General features: G+C 36.5%; 2 protein-coding genes and 1 long non-coding RNA gene across 4 annotated transcripts in view; 1 reads left to right on the forward strand and 2 right to left on the reverse strand.

Annotated features, from left to right (window-relative positions):
* Window positions 1-549: 549 nt before the first annotated feature.
* LOC122713938 (keratin-associated protein 10-7-like) lies at window positions 550-1,258 on the reverse strand. Its single transcript, XM_043934779.1, is given in 3 exon segments — window positions 550-996; window positions 999-1,108; window positions 1,228-1,258. Coding segments are annotated over 3 exon segments (588 nt in total).
* On the reverse strand, window positions 1,104-20,094 carry LOC122713988 (putative aminopeptidase W07G4.4). Of its 2 annotated transcripts, none has more exons than XM_043934916.1 (8): window positions 19,973-20,094; window positions 17,244-17,525; window positions 13,198-13,306; window positions 6,713-6,860; window positions 3,174-3,526; window positions 2,544-2,822; window positions 1,808-2,047; window positions 1,104-1,722 (listed from the first exon to the last, which is right to left on the reverse strand). In XM_043934916.1, exons 1-8 carry the CDS (start codon window positions 19,987-19,989, stop codon window positions 1,534-1,536), a joined length of 1,617 nt encoding a protein of 538 aa, XP_043790851.1. In that variant the 5' UTR covers window positions 19,990-20,094; the 3' UTR covers window positions 1,104-1,533. The 2 variants fall into 2 exon arrangements, with proteins under 2 accessions (XP_043790851.1, XP_043790852.1); XM_043934917.1 differs by lacking the exon at window positions 19,973-20,094 and adding an exon at window positions 19,704-19,751.
* A 199-nt stretch (window positions 20,095-20,293) lies between these two features.
* Window positions 20,294-20,738, forward strand: part of LOC122713989 — a 36,596-nt gene continuing 36,151 nt past the window's right edge. Inside the window, exon 1 of the long non-coding RNA XR_006346546.1 lies at window positions 20,294-20,406. This is a non-coding gene — a long non-coding RNA (uncharacterized LOC122713989). The remainder of the gene's footprint in view (window positions 20,407-20,738) is intronic.

Raw genomic sequence — 20,738 nt, forward strand, 5'->3', positions numbered from 1 at the left:
AGAATTTTCAAGAATTGAATTACAACAATTATGAATAAAGAAATTAAATAATAAAAGAACAAATATAAGGAGATAAAATAAGAATTAGTCAACAGTGCCATCTCTTGAGAACTAGAGATCTATTTAAAAGTAAAAAGAAAAAAAAAATAAGAATCAATACTACAATATTCTCTTTTAAGCTAAATTTTTAAAAAAATGTATACGATGTATAACGATATATAAATTTCAGAGACTACTTTTTTTCGAGGATATTTCAGAAAATGACACATTTATCTATGAATCTGTACTTATACCGTTGGTAACTTAGAATATGGATATTATCGATTCAAAAGGAAAACACGACTGATAGAAAAAGTTACCAACAATCAATAAATATTTTCGGATCTCTTCCATACCAACCGCCAATAAAACGCGTCACACTTTTCTTTCAAATACGAAACATTATAAAAACATCAATAAAAGAACAATTAAACCAAGAATAAAAGAAAACCCCATATATAAATTTTGAAAACTTTATTACAAAACATTCCTACGAACGAAATATCATTTTTAACACACCCCTTTCGGTACGTTCGGTCTGCACACTGGTTGAACAAGGGTTACGGTTTCTCCCCCACACGGAGGGCAAGGGGCACAGGAGGCAGGCGGGCAAACCGGAGGGCAACACGGGTCACAAGGTTGAGTACACGGAGGACAACAGGAACAATTAGGAGGTGCGCATATCTTCACATCGCACGGAGTACAAGGTGGACAGGGTTGGCACGGTTGAAGGCATACAGGCTTGCAGTCCACTTCGCAAACGTACTGCATCTCGAACGGCAGATCGTTTCGAACAGTGAGACATTTGCCTTGGATTAGGTAGCAATAGGCCAATGCAAGAACCGGATTACCGCTGTAGGGTAGCTCGTGGGGTAGGCTCAGATGTGGGGCCATGTCGATGTTCGTGTATTTTAAAGGAGAGCAGCTACAGGCACCGTGCTGCAATCGATACGAAGGGGATGAGGAAGGATGGTCGAACCGAGGGCGAGCGGAGGGGAGTATAGGCCGGGGCTAAATGAGTTTTTAAACGTTATTGTAATGGAAAAGCTTTTTAATCTCCCATTAATGCCTTCTCGCGATACTTATGCTAAACTGATATATACTGATGCCCATAAAAAATTCATCTTGCCGTCTCCAGTAAAAGGAGAAGAGTGCTCCGCACTCTGCGTATAAAACTGATTCGCTGACGGATGTCGGGGTTTAAAAACGATTGCGACATAGTCTTAACTATAGTCAAACGTACAGTATCGGCTACGAAACAAACGAAATTAATTTTGGGGAGGTTAAGTTTGATCCATTGTCCATTGCATGGGATCGGGATAAAATCGGTGATCTGGGGAAGAAGAACGATTGATTAGATATATTTCTTCTTTCGTTTATTCTGACGTTGAAAACTCTTGATTGATCATCGAAGATCTGCTTCTCTGTTATATATCTATATACGTATATACGAAATACAAAATTAAAAAAAAACATGATTAACTGGATCCTGACTCAGGAGAGCTGAAAACGTAATTTCAAGTAATAAAATTTCGACAAGCTGGCCTCCTCGCAGTCGCGAAAGAGAAACTGTTTGGCCAATGCCAGAATTGGAGCACCTGTTGGAGGATCGGGAATATCGCCAGCGCTCGGGGCGATATCCAAGTGAGAATATTTTAGAGGTGTCCCCGATCGAGTGCCGTGCTAAAATTTACCACCAGCTCCTTCGTACTGAAGAAACGGGACAAATCGTCTACTTAACACATTTTGAAAACTTCTGTCACTGTACCTTGTCCAGGCCGGAGGCCATGATCAGGAAGGCGGACGGTCCTTGATGGCCCCTGTTCGTCACACCGGAACTCTCCTTAGCCGAATTCAGAATATCGTCCCCTTCCGTTCGACCCTCGTGGAAACTGAAATCCTCCCTTCGTATCCTCGATATCTCGAACGGGTCGCCCATTGTCTCGCCCGAAGCTTGAAGCTTTTCCGCGTTGCTCACCAAACGCGCCACGGCGTTGTCCATGGCGATCTTGAGTAATTCGATTATTTCGTTTAATAAACGAAACGAATAATTGTCAAACGACACACACGGGGTTGATAAATTGATAATATTATCGCGATTAGAAATATTTATCGCGGGGGTCGAATCGAATCCGATCCGATTGGAGAATAAACAATATAACTAGAACTCGTGTAATAGGATTCCGCTAATTCCCCTCGTCCAGGCTATGACTCCTCGCTCGAATAATAGAAGTTCGGATAAGTAGATTTAATCGGATTCTAACTAAAATTTCATTCGACAAACGAAACTCTGAAACTTCGATTTATTAGCGAATTAGAAAATTATTTGTATACAATTATTCGTTTAAACGCGAGCTAGATAAAATAGAAAAAAAAAGCTCGACTAAAGCTAACTAGAGAACAAAAACACTTTGGATATAAAAATAAATATACAAATTTTACGGAGGGAAACGTTCTCTGGGAGCAAAAGATTTGATTGAATGACAAAAGAAAGGAGTACTTACCGAGTATCCTCGACCAGCGGTGAGTATCGCATGGTACGTCAACGTTGCGACCGTGAAAATGTGCGGATTGACCGAGCACAGTGCCATTTCTTTGATATGGCAAAGGGCATCGGCCATGACCAAACGGCCCTCCGCATCCGTATTCCCAATACGTACCCTCGTGCCGGATTTTGCGGTGATCACTTCATCCGCGACGTACGAATTTTCACCGACACTATTCCTCACCATGCAGAGAGCCGCCACCGCCTTCACAGTCGGTGGTTGCAGCAAATTCACCACCTGTGGGAGAGAACAAAAAATTCACAAAATTCACAATGAAGAATATATAATATACATTATCAGCATCTATAATTTTTCTATTATTTTTCAACAAAAATATCATTTGGTTGTTCCAGATTCCAAAAGAAAAGAATGGAGACAGAAGTACATCTGTCTTCTGATCCAACTACTAACTAGAGAAAAAAATATATTAATCTCAAATTTGCAAAGCGATATTTTATATTCAATATTAATCAAGTTGCTGCAAGTGAAACGATTAAATAGAAAGTTCAATACGATCATTTCTTCTCTCAACATTATCATTTCTCTCTCCAACGTTATTAATTATTAAACAACAATTAGAAAAGGGACCTGCATGAATCCAGCGCAGGCCGCCGCCCCGCATTTATCCCTCGACATCCCGAACATGTTGCCCTTACTCTTGATATCGGCACCTCCCGTGTCGTAGGTAACGCCCTTGCCCACGAACATCACCGTTTCAAGTATGCAGGCGGGATTGGGTGGCTCGTAGGTGAGGAAAATAATCCTGCCAGCGTGCCGCGGGATCATAGAGGCGGCACGGTTCACGCAAGCGAACAACGGGTACTCCTGGAGGAGTGTCTCCTGGTCGGACACCACTTGCATAGTCACGTTCGAGCCGCAGAACAGCTCCGCCAGATACTCCTCGACCCTTGGTGGCGCCATTCTTTCGGGATCTGCGCCGCCTGCGGGGAAATCACGTGAAATTAGCGTAGGAAACGAGATTTCGCCGGGTAGTATTATCGAGGGTAATTCGGAACGGTGTGGGTTTTATAAGCGAGGAATGAGGAAGATACAACGGAATTACGTGGCTAAATCCACGTATTTAACCACTTTTTTTGATTATTATATCTCGTGATAGGGAAAAATTTCGAAGAAAAATTTGTTGGAGGGTTTCTTAAATTTTAATTAATATCGTTTTGACAAAAATTAAATTATATTTCTTTTATAATAAATGTATCTCTATATTCCTATTATTATTACCATTGATAATATCATCTTGCATTATATCGTACATTTAAAATTTTCCAATATCTAGCTCCTCTTAATAAACGCGTTCACTCCTATTGTTTCTGTATTGTTATCTCGCACAGACGAATTAATCGTTCCTCCAATAATTTAGGTTAACTATGACTTTGCACGAGACGAGAATGGTTTCTAACACTTATGAGTGAATTATTGCTGGCACAGCAATTCGGTGTTGCTGACTTAACGACACAATTAACGGGGGAAAGATCGAATTGTTGGGGGAACTATGGCGGAAGGATGGAAATAATTTCCGGAATTGTTCTGGATTTCTTTCTAACCGCGAATCCTCCGTTATGGAATTTATATGTAATAAACGTGAATTGCAGTTGCCACACGGTAAGAGGCAATAGAGTTAACGACACGCCAGAAAATGCAACATCGGCTCACTTGTTCTTACGAGTGGTACGTGGACATTCACCGTTCTTATGGGTGAGCAACGCAGGATATGAGTTCTTGCCACTTCACCGAGTGCACAGTTAAATTGTCTCTCAACCTTCTCGAGATTTATGTCGGTTCGCCATTTTTGTGCATCTCTCTTACCTCAAAACTTGTATCGGGAGGATTTTCATCAAAGAAGGATTAGAATAGGGCAAAACAGAGATTGGGTACACGGTGTGTGGAAGTAGAAGTGTAAAAAAAAAAAAAAGTTCTGCATTACTTTTAATTTTCTTCTAACGACACGAATAAGCGTACGATCTTTAATTTAATTTTTGTCTCCTTTTTTCGGTAAAATATATAAAGAAACATCGAGTTAAATGTAACGAAATTAATGTCATTGCTCCACAAGTTTTGTATGTAAGGGTGTATCAACTTTATAGAAATTAACACAAATTGTATGCATAATATTATGGGGAGAGGAATCAGTGAGAGATAAGAAAAATGATAAAACGACGCGGTTAAATAGAGTTTAACGAGGCACAAAATTCAAATCTATGGCATGCATAAATGAAATACTTCTTGGTATATTTTAATACACGAAAAAAAATTAACGAGAAAAATTAACCTTAATTTTAATAATTTTAATAATTCAGTCGTTAAAGATCATCAGAAAATATTACTGTATTTTTTTTTTTTTTTTACTTTTTTTTTGAACGATCCTTTCCTCCTGAATATATTTTCATCGTATGTTATTTCAGCCAAAAGGATCAGCGTTTTTTTTATCATCTATAATATTATTTTACGTGACAGAGACGCGAGAGAGATACGTGAATGGAAGATTTCCGGGAGTTTTCGTATAAAATTTTCACGCGACACGTTTCTTCCATCGGTTCCCATCGTTTTTTCCAACGGAGAAATTAATACGATGCACGTATCTTGAAACGAGTTCAAAGCGACGGATAAAAATTTCAGCCAACCATCAGGGGGAAAGTTAAAAAAAAAAAAAAAAAAAAAAAAATGGAATGACTCCACGATTAATAAATATTAATAAATCGACGAATAAAAACGAATAAAAAAAAGCTGTATATCACTGCGTGGACTTTTGCTTCCGATAATTATTTCTCAAAAGTGCAAATTTATCAAATTTATAAATTTTTCTTCTAATTAATTAATATCACGATTTATAAAAGATAAAAGTTATAATACTGTGTCTATAAATATATTATACCAAAGTTAAAGTTATTATTATGAAAATAATTCAATGTGCACGATTATCCTTCTATTTGAATGAAAATGAATATTAAACTTCGTGAAAAAAACTTGCTTGCACATTTTTCATAATTGCAAAGACAAAGAATCTGAAGTTAGTCAATTTGACTTAGCTTTTAAACTTCTTAAATAAAAGAACTTTCTTATGAAAAGAGTTGCATAAATATAAAGTTCAGGAAGAAACTTGTGAAATTTCTACACTTTCTAAATTAGGACATAATTGGATAATACAAAATTTAGCCGGTAATACTGGAGGGGGGGAGGGGGACTTTTAAGTGGCAAATTATGAAATTGCCTCGAAGTATAAAGTGACAAATTTTTAATTTATGCTTGCCGATTCTTTTTTCTTTCTTTTTTTTTTTTTTTCCTTTGAAAATCGTCAAAAATGTAAACCAGACTGAAATATTAAATACAATAATTTTTAATCGTGCACGAGGGAGGCTCGGAATTTTTTAAACATTCGTCGAGAAAATGCATGGACGACGTGTCCCGACGTAATGTCGCGCTGAGACGTATATATACGCGACTTTTTCTCGCTTAATTAAACGCCCGAGATTCTTGCAGGGTACGTGCAAGTGGAACGGCCTGAAATTTACATTCTCTCGACCGCGAGGAACGCGAACAGGACGGTTAAATCGTCGCGCGTTCTCCGCCTAGAGAAGATATCGGGGTTGATGGACCGTTGCAAAATACTTTCTTATATAATTCCTGCAATATTCATACGCGAGACATTTCAACATTGTCCACGATAAATGCAATAAGCAAAAATTCCATCGAATATTCATTCGCATCCACAAAAAAAAAATATTTATTAACTAAAAAAATATACTAAAATTTCTTTCATAATCTCAATTTTCAACGTACTTGGAACATCTTGTTAGATTTTAAAATTCAAAATAAAAATTGATATGTAAATATATCGATTGAAATTAAACTGAATAATATATAATTTAATTATAACAATTATATGAATGAAATAAACGTAAGTATAATGAGTAGTTAACTGTCGCATGGCGCTAGTATCGCGTTTCCATAAAAATGGCCTCTAGCAAAGATTTCTTTCTAGACAGGGATACATACACGAGGATTTACGGGCAATCGGATACGAAATGAAACGAAAGGATGTCGGGCCATTTTTTAGTCCGCTCGAAGACAAAGCAGACAGGAAGATTTTGGTTCGAGGAACGACGACTTACCGATGTCTCTCGCGACGTATCTTCCACTCTCGAGCGCCGAGGCCAGCTTCACGATACCTTGAAGCTTCTTGCTACAAATCGGACTCCAGACGCCCAGTTGACACGCCTTGTAACAACGATCCGGGCACGTCTCTCGCACCTCTAGCGGCTGTAACAGGAAGCAATGGAGAGGATTCGTGGTTAAACAATATTTGATGCGATTAATAATTTATTTTAATTATTTTAATGGAAGAGCGATGAAATTGTCGATTGAACTATTGGCAATGATAGAAGAATTCGTACAACGGCTGTGACAGAAAGAATAGAAAGTGGAAGATTCGTGGATACAGATGTACGTAATATTAAAAAAAAAAAAAAAGAAGAATATTTCGTAAATATTGTGTTTAATTATATCGTAGAAAAAGTATATGCAATTAAATTGTGAAATTGTTGCGAAGCTGGAATTGGACGGGAATTGTTTTTATTACGAAAACTTTAATTTTTTTTTGCTAAAATTAATAATTCATGTCGGTGATGAATGGAAGGGGGGAGGGGGTTGATTGAATTATTGGCAGGTTTGTTGGAAAGGTCAGGGACTCGAACGGATCGATGGTCAATCTGGAACTTACGTCAGTCACTGTTCCATGTTATAATTTTACAGTGACTGTAGAGTGGAATGAAGTGAAAAAATAGGTCGTGGACATATTTAATTGACCAATAATTACCTCGTAAGACAATAACTTCGAAAAAAACTCTTAATTATCTATCAACCGAGGGAGTTGCCGGAATTATTTTCATGGAAAATTTCTATACAAATCTCATCTTTAATTATAACACACAAAAAAAAAACCTATTTCATCGTGCTATCCATACCAATAAAAAGAAACCAGGCCTTCCAAAGACCTTCCTCCAAAGGAAGCCTGCGAAGAAAAATCGATAAAGAATTAACCCCGGGAGAGGGCAAGACCAATGTGACCAAGGGTTGTAACGTTCTCCTGACGTGACTGAAACACGGTTTTCTCAAAAGATACTCATCATATACCATTAATAAGGAGCAAAAGAAAGAAAGAAAGAAAGAAAGAAAGAAAAAAATGACCATCTTAATCCCTCAATCTTCCAACAATCAACGCACAAATTCTCTCTCGAATGAAAAGAAAGATAAGAAAGAAAGAAAGAAAAAAATGAAAATTGATCCTACGTGATACGGATCAAAGAGGTCAACGGTCGCGTTAAAGAAACGTGAGAAGGGAATAGGGGGGGGGGGGAATAAGGAAAAGAAATTCACGGAGCGAGGACTCCAGTTTCCGGCGGAAACTTATACGGAATATTTCAAGAGGCGAGGAAACGGATAGTTCTCTCGCGCCATAGACACGTCGAGTTCTAACGTGGCTCCCTCATTCCAAGCTTTGTTCTCAAAAAAATATCAAAGCAGATAATCCTCTTAGCGAATCGTTTCATAATTTCGGAAAACGCACGTTTCATTCGACGGACGGTCCTCTTCTTCTTCGACAGCTTCCTCTTTCTCCCTCCTCTTTAACCGTTCTCTCCTCTTTAAAAAATCGCGAAATTATCCTTAATCCTCCCTTCTCCCGTCTTCTCCTGCTTCTTTCTTTTTTTTTTTCTTGGGAGAAAGTTTCAGATTCAGGCAAGATAGGTTTCTCATCTTCGTTATCCGAACGCCCGGCATAGTTCCGCGTTAATGTATTCGCTGCTCGTATCGAAGCCGCGTGTCTGTCTATTATTTCGAAGTAGGTGAATAGTTTACGAGTACGTACGTGGCTGGCGATATCCTGCGAGGGCAACGAAATCGAGGCAACATTATGTAACGGATTAGGCCGCTAATACATCCCTCCTAATACATCCTAATACATCCCTCCTCCCGTAACACATCGACGTAATACGTTTCGTGGACTTGTTATCCAAGGGTGAACAGTGAGAGACAGATTTTAACGTTTACGTTATTTCTCGTCGAAGATGATTCTCTCATTTTATTTTGCATTGAAAAAAATTGGTCGAAGAAATTAAATCGATTAACAAATTATTATTAACAGATTTAACGTTTTTAGTGTTTGATGATGCTTTTTAATATTGCTTTATCGAAATGAATTAAATATTCTAGAGAAGTAAAATTATTTTGCTTTGTAAATTAAAAATTGTACGTATTTTTTTTCTTTTGAAATGTGTCGAAGTTTTTTCAATTAAATTTTTAAGAAATTGTTATTACTAGATAGGGAAGTTAATTTAAAATCAATTTCGAAACTTTTACCTTTACGGGTTATTTAATATTCGAATTAATATTCGTCTGGTATGACACCAAGATAATCTCATAATCGAATCTCGCGATCGATTACATTCCATCATTCTCAGGGCAAATTTCGTAGCGCCCTGGGAAAGTTTGGGATATATATATACCCCAATCAGAACTTTCTTCGTAGTTCCTCGAAACGATATCGGCGTAATAACGGCTGAAATTCCGAATGTTTAAAAGAGCCCGATAATTTCAATCGAAGCAACTGAAATTCCTGAAGCACCGAAAGTCGAGTAATATTCGAAGCGGGGTTAAAATACCTGAAGCTACTTCAATCTCGTCGTTGACCACTTTCTTCTTTCTCGACGAAAAAACTTTGAAAATTCTTCGAAACATTGATAAAACATCGAACTCGAAGGAAAGTAAAAAAAAAACTTCCTTTTTCCGAAAATGAAGAAAAGAGAAAACAAAATTGAAAAAAAAAAGAAAAGAAGTATCTTTTCCTAAAAAAATAAAAAAAAGTAGAAACATGCCAGAGAAGAAAAAAACAATCATTGCTAGAAAAAAAGACCATTTTATTATTCCATAGAACTTAAGTCAAGAAAGAGATAAAAGAAGGGATGGAAGAAACCGGAAAGAAAAGAAAATCTCCATTTTTAAAAAAATAAGAAAAAAGAAGGAAAAAATTTACTACAAACGAAGTCTCATGTTTCCACAAAAGTAATCAAAAAAAAAAAAAAAGGAAACGAAAGCTTCATTTCAAAAATCAAAAAAGAAAGAAAAATAATTTCAACAACATCGAGAACAACTATACCTAGAAAAACTCTCTTCTTCGAGAAAGAAAATGAAGAAGAAAATAAAAAGACTCACCACTAATGTAACCGAAATAAATGCTTCTCTAAACAAAGTTACAAAATATCCAAGATAGAGAAGAGACTCTCTTCCAAAAACAAAAAAGAAAACTTTCACCTCAAAAAAAAGAAAAAAAAAGGAGTATTAATCGTTTCCTCGAGGGAAGGATGAAACTATGAAGAGAAGCATCTTGGGGCACGGAAGAAGAGGACGAGGTACAAGAAGCGGCGTCGGAATTCCTAGGGCGTCTTTAGGTATTTGGAAAATGATGCCCCGTATTCGCGAGGTCCTCCGAAGGAAGGAGTTGGCTAAACGACGAGGAGGAAGCGAGGGCGCAAAGAAGGGAAAGCGCGTCGATGGATCCAGACACACGAAGAGATCCTTCCTGGGCCTCGAGTATTTCGCTAATTAGGTCGGCCAGCCGGCCGCCTGGATTTAGGAACGCGAGGCATCCACTATTCTTGGCAAGACCACTCCTCTTCATCCCCCCTCCCCCGCACAACGTCTTATACTGTTCACTATCGTGAGCGAAGAAGATCCCCCTCCCTCCCTTCCCTCGCGTATTCGCGGTTTAAAGCACGAGGCGGATACGCGGTGAGAAGACGAGGGGATGAAGATTCTGGGGGTGGAGAAACCGAAATCGGGGGGGTGGAGAAACCGAAATCGAGGGAGTGGATCATCGATAAGGTGTTGATGATCTTCTCGGGATCAGAATTGGTTCCAATTCGTTACGTTGAAATTTGGAAGTGATTGGATTTTCTTGATAAGAGATAGTAACAGAAAATAATTTATATAGCATGCATTTAGGAGAAATCGATGAAGGGATGGATAGATTTCAATTTTTAAGAATGAATTATTAATAGTAATTAATATATAGGAAATATTTCGTTTATATGTTATTAGAATACATTGAAAATATAGAGAAAATTACTCTTCTTTTATCCATGAAGTTTCCAAAGTATTTAAGACGATGCGGAGGTTATAAGTGAACTCGAGATTTAGTGACCTACGCTATTTCTTGGAAATGCATACACTCTTCCTAGGAATAAAGTTTGAGATAGATCTTAATGAGAAGATTGAGATCTATGTGAGCGACAAGAATGGAGAATGGTGTAGGATCAAAAATTAACCCTTTCCTTTACACGACGATATCTCAGGAACAGAGAGTGCTATCGAGATAAACGAAGAAGTGTTTCAAAGCACAAGATTCTGCGTTTCTGATGATCGTTCACTCATTTCTCGAAAGTCACTACTATCTTCGGAGTTATATCGATTCAAATTTTAATAAAACACACTATAATATTCACGCGAAAGAAATAAAATCCGTATACGTAATTTTCAGATGACAACAAAGCGGCACGTTAACCTAAATGTCACCACTATCAGCCATTCGTGCTAATTAATCTTGTCTCCTGTGTGGCGTTATCGATAATTTCGCAGGCAAGATACGATGCAGATACAATTGACCAATGTCAAACAGGCAATTCTACTACGGCACAACATGCCTCGTTTCCGATCGTAATTCCGATTGTCAGGTATATCATATCGTTGGACAGGAACGAAGCCGAAATCGATCTCGATCTCGATTTCGGCAAGATATCGATGAACAATGGCGGACTCGTAAGATATACTTATCCATCATCCACAGCTAATGTTGCAACTGCGCGTGACAAACGTTGTTTAATAGCTCTGTTGACCGCGCGTTTCGCATCTGATACCTGTCACGCGCCGGTGTTTACTCAAAATGTCGACGAACCGGAACTATATACGATTTTATTCGCTCCAGTAACCGAATTCCCATGATTATCGTGGTAAAGATCGAATTAAGGACAGCGACCTGTCTTATCGACATCGCTCACCTGCACCCTCCTACCTTTGTCGATGATACAGTCTCGAATCACTTCTGATGCCTAAGATCCGATCAGATAGGTTTTCGAATCGGATTCAAATCAATGTTTCTTTCTAAATTTTAAAATATCCAACCAATACTTTCTTCTGCAGTAAATCGAAAAAGTGCACACTCGTGGAAGAATCCTTCAATGATGACTCATACTTATTTTTATTCGCATATATGCATGATAATAAAAAAAATCATCGATAGTAAGATAGAATATGAGAGTCGCGCGCGTCAAGGAGTGCCGAAAGGGGTGGAGGAAGCGCCTGACCTTGACCGGCCAATTGATTTTCCACGGACCACGACGGCTCGGTGGTCGTAAATAAATCAGAGACGAAACTTTTCGGTGAAATTGCTTTCCAGCGAGTAATTAACGTGGACCATCGAGGGGATAACGAGGTAATCTAGAACGTTCACTTGGCCCTATCCAGGCCGGGGCCAGGATTCATCGTTTATCCAGAAGCTAACGAAGCAAGTCCCGGCCAAGACGACTTCGTTCAAAGACCGTCTGTCACCCTGTCTCGCCGATTGTCGATCTATATATACGTATAATAATGCTTCAAAACGTCGTTGGTTTACGGATTAAGACGACGACGAGGATTTCGGGGCGAAATTCATTCGATCATTTCGGCCGACGAGTGGATTTAGGTCGGTTTGACGAGCAAGCCAATCAGAGTTTGCCGAAACACGCGGGCACAAGGTCTGGAATTCCTTTCAAACACAGGCCACGGGCTTCCTATTCTCCGAACGTAGTCACCACGCCGCCCAGCACTCTCCGTTGTCTCTGTTTGATTGGTTTAAATGGCGCGGCAGCGACCACAATTCGACCGACTATCTGGGAAACGCTTTAACCAGCCGTGTTGCCTACAATTGAGCGGCGCGCGTTTATCAGCGACGTTGACGTTACTAATCTTCGGCTGCTCCACTTTCTTCCGGCCGACTGTTCGATCTGTCGTGTCCCCAGTCAGTTTCCGCCGTTTCCTTTTTACTCCAACCCCTCTCCTCCCCCCCTTCCTCCTTTGACTGACTCGATCTGCTTTAGTTTCGAACGTCATCCGTACGCCGTTGCGCCAACAAGGAACAACTGGGTTCAGCGGATTGGGGGATGTGTGTCGGCAGTTCTTCAGCAATTACGATGTTTCGAGTCGAATACTATTTACGAGACTCTCCTCTTTGAAAAGAGTCTCAGAAAATATGTCTTAAAATATCTGATTTAGCGTTTTCGGATATCGCTGGAAAACGCTGGAATTTTATTGTTATTTGTTTTGTTTTACAATATTGAAAAAAAGAAAAAAATGCCAGATAGAAATTTATTATTTTTACTAAATACACGTATCCTTTGATCACGTTCATCTATTTTGAATAAATCAGTAAGATATTATATTTCTATATTCTAAAGATGTATTTTTTGTTTTGTCTTGAAATTATAAATGGTTCGAGTTTCGCTGATTTTTGACTTTTCGAGTGTTGACATTTCGCGATTCAAGTGGATTAATGTAAATGAATACTCACCACGTAGAAACCTTCGAGGGCTCCAAGAAGAGTGACCAGTTCGACGTTCTCGAAGCGGATATCCGGCAGGAGTGCGAACAGTGGACACCTGACACCAGCTTTCAACGCTCTGTTCAAACAAGAATTTTCGGTTTAATAGATTTGATCTGTGGAAGAGAGAGAGAGAGAGAGAGAGGAAGCCGAAAGGGTGATCAAACATAGGTAAAATTAATTCTATCATTCCAGGATACGAAAAGGGAAATAATACATCAATGTCAATTTTGCCCGCGAAATGAGAAAATTAGAATATCCATTGTACCATTGTCGAGATCAATGTTCTATGAAATGGGAATAATGAAACGATCGTTTTCGAATTAACTTCTTTGGAATCAAATTTTTTTTTCAGGTTTTACAAAGTATTTTTTTATCGCATAATAAAAAAAAAAAGGAAAAAAAAAAGGGAAAAAGAAGCCAGTTTATTTGATAAAAAACCGTTTAAAATTTAGCGACTAAACGTTAAATAATAATCGTTGTACGTTCATTTAAAGATAACCGAGGATAGAATTTCAATAAAATTTTATTCATTGTTTCATTATAAAACGGCAAATTGTGCGTTATAATGAAATGCGCTTTATACATATATATATATATATATATATTTAAAATTCAACGTAAAAACATTATTGGCGATATTAATGCAGCCATCGAAAAAGTTACATCTACCACTAACATAAAATTTAAATATAATTTAATTATAAAAATAACAATTAAACCAACGAGATAATAATCAATCAAAGATTTTAATTGCAATAAATTCAATTATGCTTTTCAATAATCAAAATATATTTAATACGTTCAATTAAACACGATATAATTAATATCAATAACAATATATAATCATTAAGAATAACCTAATATTTATCATCCAATTAAAAATAAATTATACTAATCTATAGAGATCAAAGTTAAAATAATATCATATATAAATAATCTCTTCATCCGAATAGAAACCAATCAATATTAATTTTTGTCGAAAGAATTCTTTTGCCAAGCAAAAATGATCTGAAATTCAAAAAATCAATTTGACTTTTATCGATTCTCATTAAAGGAGTAAGAAGAGCAACGAATCCAAGATCTGGACTGGAATAATAAATCCACTTCTTCAATCACAAACTCGTCGAATTTTTAAAAATTGTAAGGTTACATCCAGAGATTATAATTCCTCAACCCAATTACTCACAATTACTCTTAAAAAAAAATTTATCATCCAGGTTTCGAGGCATCGAGCCTTTCAATTTAAAAGCCCGACTACGGAAGATGAAACGGTCGCTTTTCTCCCCTTTAAGACGCATACGGCATAACGTAACCAATATCTCATCTCCCCGCGAGCGTCGCCTCGTCTCTCGAACGCAATTTCCTTTCCCCGAAAACCCTCACGTCGCGCGGCTTTAAGCTTTGCACCGCAGGCGTCGCGCGAAATCAAGGAATCGCGCGGACTAATATCGGACGAAAAGTCGAAAGTCGCTCCTCCACCCTGTTCCTCCCGCTGTTTCCGTCGCGGTATTTCGGCTGTCACCGCGCCACGTATGCGGGGAATCCCCCTGGCGACGATCTCGGGCCGCGGAATTTCATTTTTCAACTGAAATTCGAGACAGCGGGGCCGTGCGGATCGCGAGGAATCTCGCTTTATTCGCGCGTGCACTGGAAACCGACGACGATTCGCGAGAGGGATCGTGAGAAACTGAGGATTCTTCGCCGCGGAGGGGTGGTTGATTAATCGCCTCGAATCGGATGGAGAAGTTGTAGAAGGAAGCACGGGAGCGGATAATGGATAGAATTAGATGTCTTGGAGTCTCTTTCACTCTTTCTCTCTCTCTAAGGAGACGCTTGATTACTTTGGTCTCTTTGCGCTGGCTACGATTCTTCTATTGCATTTCGCTTTGACGCGCGAATATTGCAATTTGAAACTCTCGGGAGTTTCTCTCCTCGAGAATATATCCTCTTCGGGATATAATGTATCGATAGTGACTGTTCGATATTACTCTCTTTTACTCGTCGAGAGCATTTCCCTCCTCGATCCAATGTTTATTAATAAAGTTGTCGCAGAAAATTATTAGGAAATATGAATATGAAGGAATAAAGAATAAGATTAATGGGATAAGTGAAACATTTGGAGTGAATTTTTCTAATCCTAATAATGTCAGATACGAAAAAAAGATTCATATTCTCAAAATTTTTCCCCCATGTTTTCTATTTTCTCTCGTCTTTCGTCATATCTATTCGACAAACGATATTGTTTCTGATCGGAGGAGGAGAGGGGCTGGTTGTTCGTCGCAAAAGAAATCTATCAAAAGGTTCGTCGAACCTCGAACGTTTATTCCGCGGTAAAAAGCGCGCGACAGTAAAAGGCGGATCGAGGGGTGGTGGTTACCTTGGGCGGTGGCCCTCGATCATGAATATTTACCCTCGTCTCACAGCTTCGCTTCATTCCGTATTTATTAAGCGAGGGACACCTCGCGAATCAAACGTGCCGTTGTCATAAATAGACAGGGTCGATCCTTCCGTTAAAAACTGATAGATCCGATGAATCATTCAGCCGATCATGCACACGGACAACCCTTCTTTCTCGGGGGTATACCTATTCCGTGTGTGTTCTTATAAATATTCAAGAGACCCATTTATCTTTCCTCTTGGAGGACATCCATCATACGAAGCGGGGAGGGGGAGGAAAAAAACGTTTCCAATAGGAGAGATAGGAGGTGAACCGAGCCGTGTTCTCGTTCACTTACGCGAGAATTTAACGAGGTAAAGACCGCGTCGATTATCGCGAAATTTTCAGATATCTTTGATGCGAGATTTATCGAGCGTTATTCGTCAAAGTCATCGATAATCGCGATTAATTGAAAAACAATACGGGCGACGAAGTTTGTATTATTGATGGAAAAATCAATTTAAAGTCACGCAATCGTATTTGTCATGAAATTGAAAATCAAAGTCACTTGAAAATAATGATACCGAGGATCAAAGTTATTTAAAGATTGTAATATCGAGAGTAAAAGATATTTGATATTTTTATCATCGAGATTATCACATCGCTCGAGAATTCAGATACTTGACAACTCAGATCGATTTCTAGATTTAACGACAAGAATAATTTTTAAAAAAGTCAGACAATTAAAATTTGGAAGTTTGAAATTATTATGAAAAAATTAAAATTCATTTGGATGTATCATCGAATTATTGATTTGATAATCTAAAATTTGATTTGAAAATTTGCGGACGACGATTTGTTTCGATTCGACTAATTTTTCATTTCCTTCGATGATATTTTTTTTTGTCACGAAAAACATTTGAATACTCGTATTCAAAGAGAAGATGAAGTTAACCGAGTTATCCACCGCGAAATCTTTGTTATTCAACAAAAGTAATACGTCGAATGAACCTGTATTTTAATATCTTTAATTATTATTACAGTGCAATTAATACATAATTACGTGACGATCGGATTTAGATAATCCGTGTGTTCTTGTTTACGTTCCCGGAAAATAAATGATAAATATATACCATGAATTCTTTCATTATTTCTACGACTACTTAATCTTATTTTCAAAAAAAATTAAACATGACGAATTTATGCTTATATAATTCCGTACTGGAAGTTAAATAACAATAATAATGATTTAAAAAATTATTGACGATTTTTAAATATTTTAGAAAACACGATTCTATGATTTTGCATGATTAAAAAACAAATGCATTTACATTAAATTAAAATTAAATAAAAATGATTGTTTTTGAACTTCTTAGATTATATTCACTAAACCTATTTCAAAAATTCACGAATTTAATAAAAAATTGCGTTAAAATTTTCTAAAACATAAATGTATTATAATTACAATTAATATCGATATTTATTAACGTTAATTCTTAATCAATAATAAAGTTAGCATACGATTATGTAATTGCAATTGGAAAAATAATTTCAAAATTTTAAGAGTTAGTATATATATATAATGAGAGAGAAAGGGAGGGAGGGAGGGAGAGAGATAATATTAATTGAATCGTACCTCTTTACACCCTTAGTGGCCGCCTCGGCGAAGCTCCGCACATCGTGGTAATCCATGTTGAGCGGGCCGGTCGGACTGTAAATGAGCCTTTTCGCGGGTAAATTGATGGGCAAAACCGCACCGATTACGCCCAGGGCGGAATCGATCTGGGCAGCGCTGAACAGAACCGTTTTGAAAGGCTCGGGCTCGTCGTATCCCGGCGCGCATCCTGACACCAGGATTATGCCATCGTAGTCGCAGCTGCAGATGTTCGGCTCGATTTTCAGTTGACATGGCATCCATCTGAAACGAAATCATCATCATCACTTGTTAATCGTGCCATTAATTGTCCTAGCTCATTCTCGATTCGTCGATAATTATTAGCCAACGATTACAGTCATTGTGGGACGCGTATCACTATCATCCGATCGTTAATCGATTATCCAACAGCATTTCGATTGGTTGCTATACATTAAAATGATATTATCGACAGGACACGAATATCAGGAAGATTTAGGTAACTAGGCGTGGAGTTAAGAAAATCTTGCAGTTTAGTTGTAATATAAGGCCGAGGTGGCAAATATCCAGAGCATTAGATTTAAGAATAGAGATTTATCTAGGATCTTGGATAATCTCAAATGAAATGGATGTGAGAAAGAATGGCGTAGCTTTTCTCTTGAAATTTTTCTCTTGGTAATTTTCTGGAACACGATTTTCTTGGTTTCGAGAGCTAGAGTCGTTTACAATATAGTAGGATTTGTTATGATTCAAAAGTTAGATCTTTATTAATATAAAGTAATTATTTTAATAAAGATATCTTATTGAAGAAAATAGTTTCGTTATTTTTGATAAATTACATATAGCAAAGGAAACATTTCTCGAAATGATTGCACTAGGAATTCGATATAAAAACGAGGGTTCCAAAAAGCCAAAAGCAATTTGATACGAATCTCTGAGATCTCACGTGGTTTCGAAATCACTGCGGTTCCGCCCACGAATCCGTGATTTATCGTGAAACACACAACCTCCACTAACTTTTGAAAACCTTTCCGTATCCTGATAAATTTGCCTTGTTTCTCATCGTTTTCCTTCTTTCTTTAATACAAAATCTCAATTTTCTCAAAAACATTAAACACCCTCACCTTGAATGTTTTTTAACGAAAAGTTGAATGAGTTTAGAAACTCTGCTTTCAAACTGGTATTACCGTCGAAGGAAATTTCACGAAGAGAAGGTTTTCACTGAGGAATACTCGAATCCTTGCATGGTGCAGTTATATGTAAGAAGAAAGTTTCTGTTGGCTTATTTTCGCGGATTCACGGCCATAGGGGCGTCTTTTCACGAGTTCGAGAACCAGTTCACCCCCCTGGGGACGGACGTGTTAAATCGCGATACAATTCGTAATTTTTTGGTCCTTTATTTTCGTTATCAATCACCAGACACGCCTCTTGAATTCTATCATGCACAAATATGCAGAAATTTGATCAATATATTTGATCTGAGCTAAGTTTCAAATATTGCTATCTGAATATTATGAAAATTTTTGCTTTCTTGTTGCAAAACTCGAAATTATGTTGAGATTCATATGATCATTTTATTTTTCACATAATATTTATTTAATATATATTTTGCAATATTGATTGAAATGTGTAAAAGCGCACCTTTATAAAGAAATATATGGGAAATAACTTTTAATGGATATAAACTTTTAAAAAAAAAATTATATTAATTGTAAAAAATTATATTAATGATTGAAATGTGTAAAAGCGCACCTTTATAAAGAAATATAATATAATACGAAATATAAAATATAAATATAAATATAAATATAAAATAGAATATAATATAAAATAGAAATATAATATAATATAATATATAATATAATATATAATAATATGGGAAATAACTTTTGATAGATATAAACTTTTCAAAAAAAAATTATATTAATTAAAATAGAAAGTTAGAATATTTAGTAAGATACTAAATATGCCTAATACACTAAATATATACTAAATATTTTGATAAGTATCAAAGTAATCAAAAAAACAAGAAGAATACAAAAAGAGACAATGATTAATAATTATGTTACTATCCTTATAATATAAAAGTATCAAGTCATTGTCAAGTGATTTATGATCAATATGATTACTTTTAAAAGAAGCAAAATAATATGAATCTATTAGTATTCATGAATGAATTCAATTTAAATTAATACTAGAATTATTAAGTTTACGTCAACTGGTTTCAAATCTTTTGTTTTTTTAATTATATAAAGTACATAAGTATTTTTGATAAAATTAACATGTCAACATTAGTCCTTATTCAAAGAGAATATATAATCAGATATAATTATTTTCATAATAGGATAAAATTCTTTAACTTTTGTCAATATATAATCAATATATAATGACACAGATGTATAAGCACATACTTATAATTGATAAATTTAGTGTTAATATGTATAATAGAAGATATTTACTTACATTACTTTATCTATTTAAATCAATCCAAACTTCTTTCAGAAAAATATTTATTCTTCACAAGAAATATTCAACAAACACTAAAAGATATCAAAAAAATTTAAAATAACGTTCGTCTTCATAAAATTAAAAGTAAAACATGGCGGTTTCTCGAGATGAGCCGAACTACGCCGAATTTACACGAAGCCAATCGAGCTAACGATTCCACAAGGAAACATGAACCTTTATACACAATTACACAATACATCGTTTCATCGCTTCGCGCGTTTTACCTCGATTCTACCGCCATGATGTATACTGTAGCTACGACGTATCCTTTCTAGAAATTATCCTCTTCTCAAAATCAATAATGATTTTTCTATTGGTCACTGGATCCCTCGAAGGGATTGGATTGAAACTGTGCGTGGATCACGATTAAAAAATCGTGTAGAAGGTGGAGAAAATCGTGACGTTCTTAGACGTCTCTCGACACGACGCGAGACACCGAAAGGACCGAAATACTGAGGAAGGAAGAACAACGACAATCGACTATTGCTTTTTGCTGTCTACTTCACACTGGATATCGATTCTCGCTCACACTGCGTCCATCTTCTTTTTGTTCTAGTGTTTCTTAGTTGTTCGTCGTTGATTATTTTATTTCGTAAATGGGATTTCATTGACACATCTTGAGAATTTTTATTAACAGTGTACAATGTCATCAGGTCATGTGAGTAATTTATCTTTTATTAATTGTTTGCATATATTAATATAGATGAGATAGGAATATATAAATCATTATTAGACTGTGGATGATTATGCAAATTTGTATTTTCATCAAAACAATAAAAAATAATAAGTTTTTTTATTTTATATATTTAAATTTCTTTTAAATGCATAAACATTCATAGTATATTATAATAAGAAATGAAATTTTGATAATTCTTATTTTATTACAATAAGAATTTGTTTATTGTTTTTATTACAATTATCATATTTATTACATTTACGAAATCATTTTAATTACATTAAAATAAGATGTAAATCGGTTTTTAGCCTAAA

The sequence above is a fragment of the Apis laboriosa genome, unplaced genomic scaffold (assembly GCF_014066325.1).
Source record: "Apis laboriosa isolate Shangri-la unplaced genomic scaffold, ASM1406632v1 scaffold26_cov146, whole genome shotgun sequence".
NCBI lineage: Eukaryota > Metazoa > Arthropoda > Insecta > Hymenoptera > Apidae > Apis > Apis laboriosa.

Bases quoted from the DNA above. Each gene is read 5' to 3' on its own strand.
- LOC122713988 (XM_043934916.1), bottom strand. The intron at 2,048-2,543 runs GTAAGTACTCCT...GAATTACTCAAG, and splicing joins CCGCTGGTCGAGGATACTCG to ATCGCCATGGACAACGCCGT. The intron at 1,723-1,807 runs GTACAGTGACAG...GGTAAATTTTAG, and splicing joins TGGCCTCCGGCCTGGACAAG to CACGGCACTCGATCGGGGAC.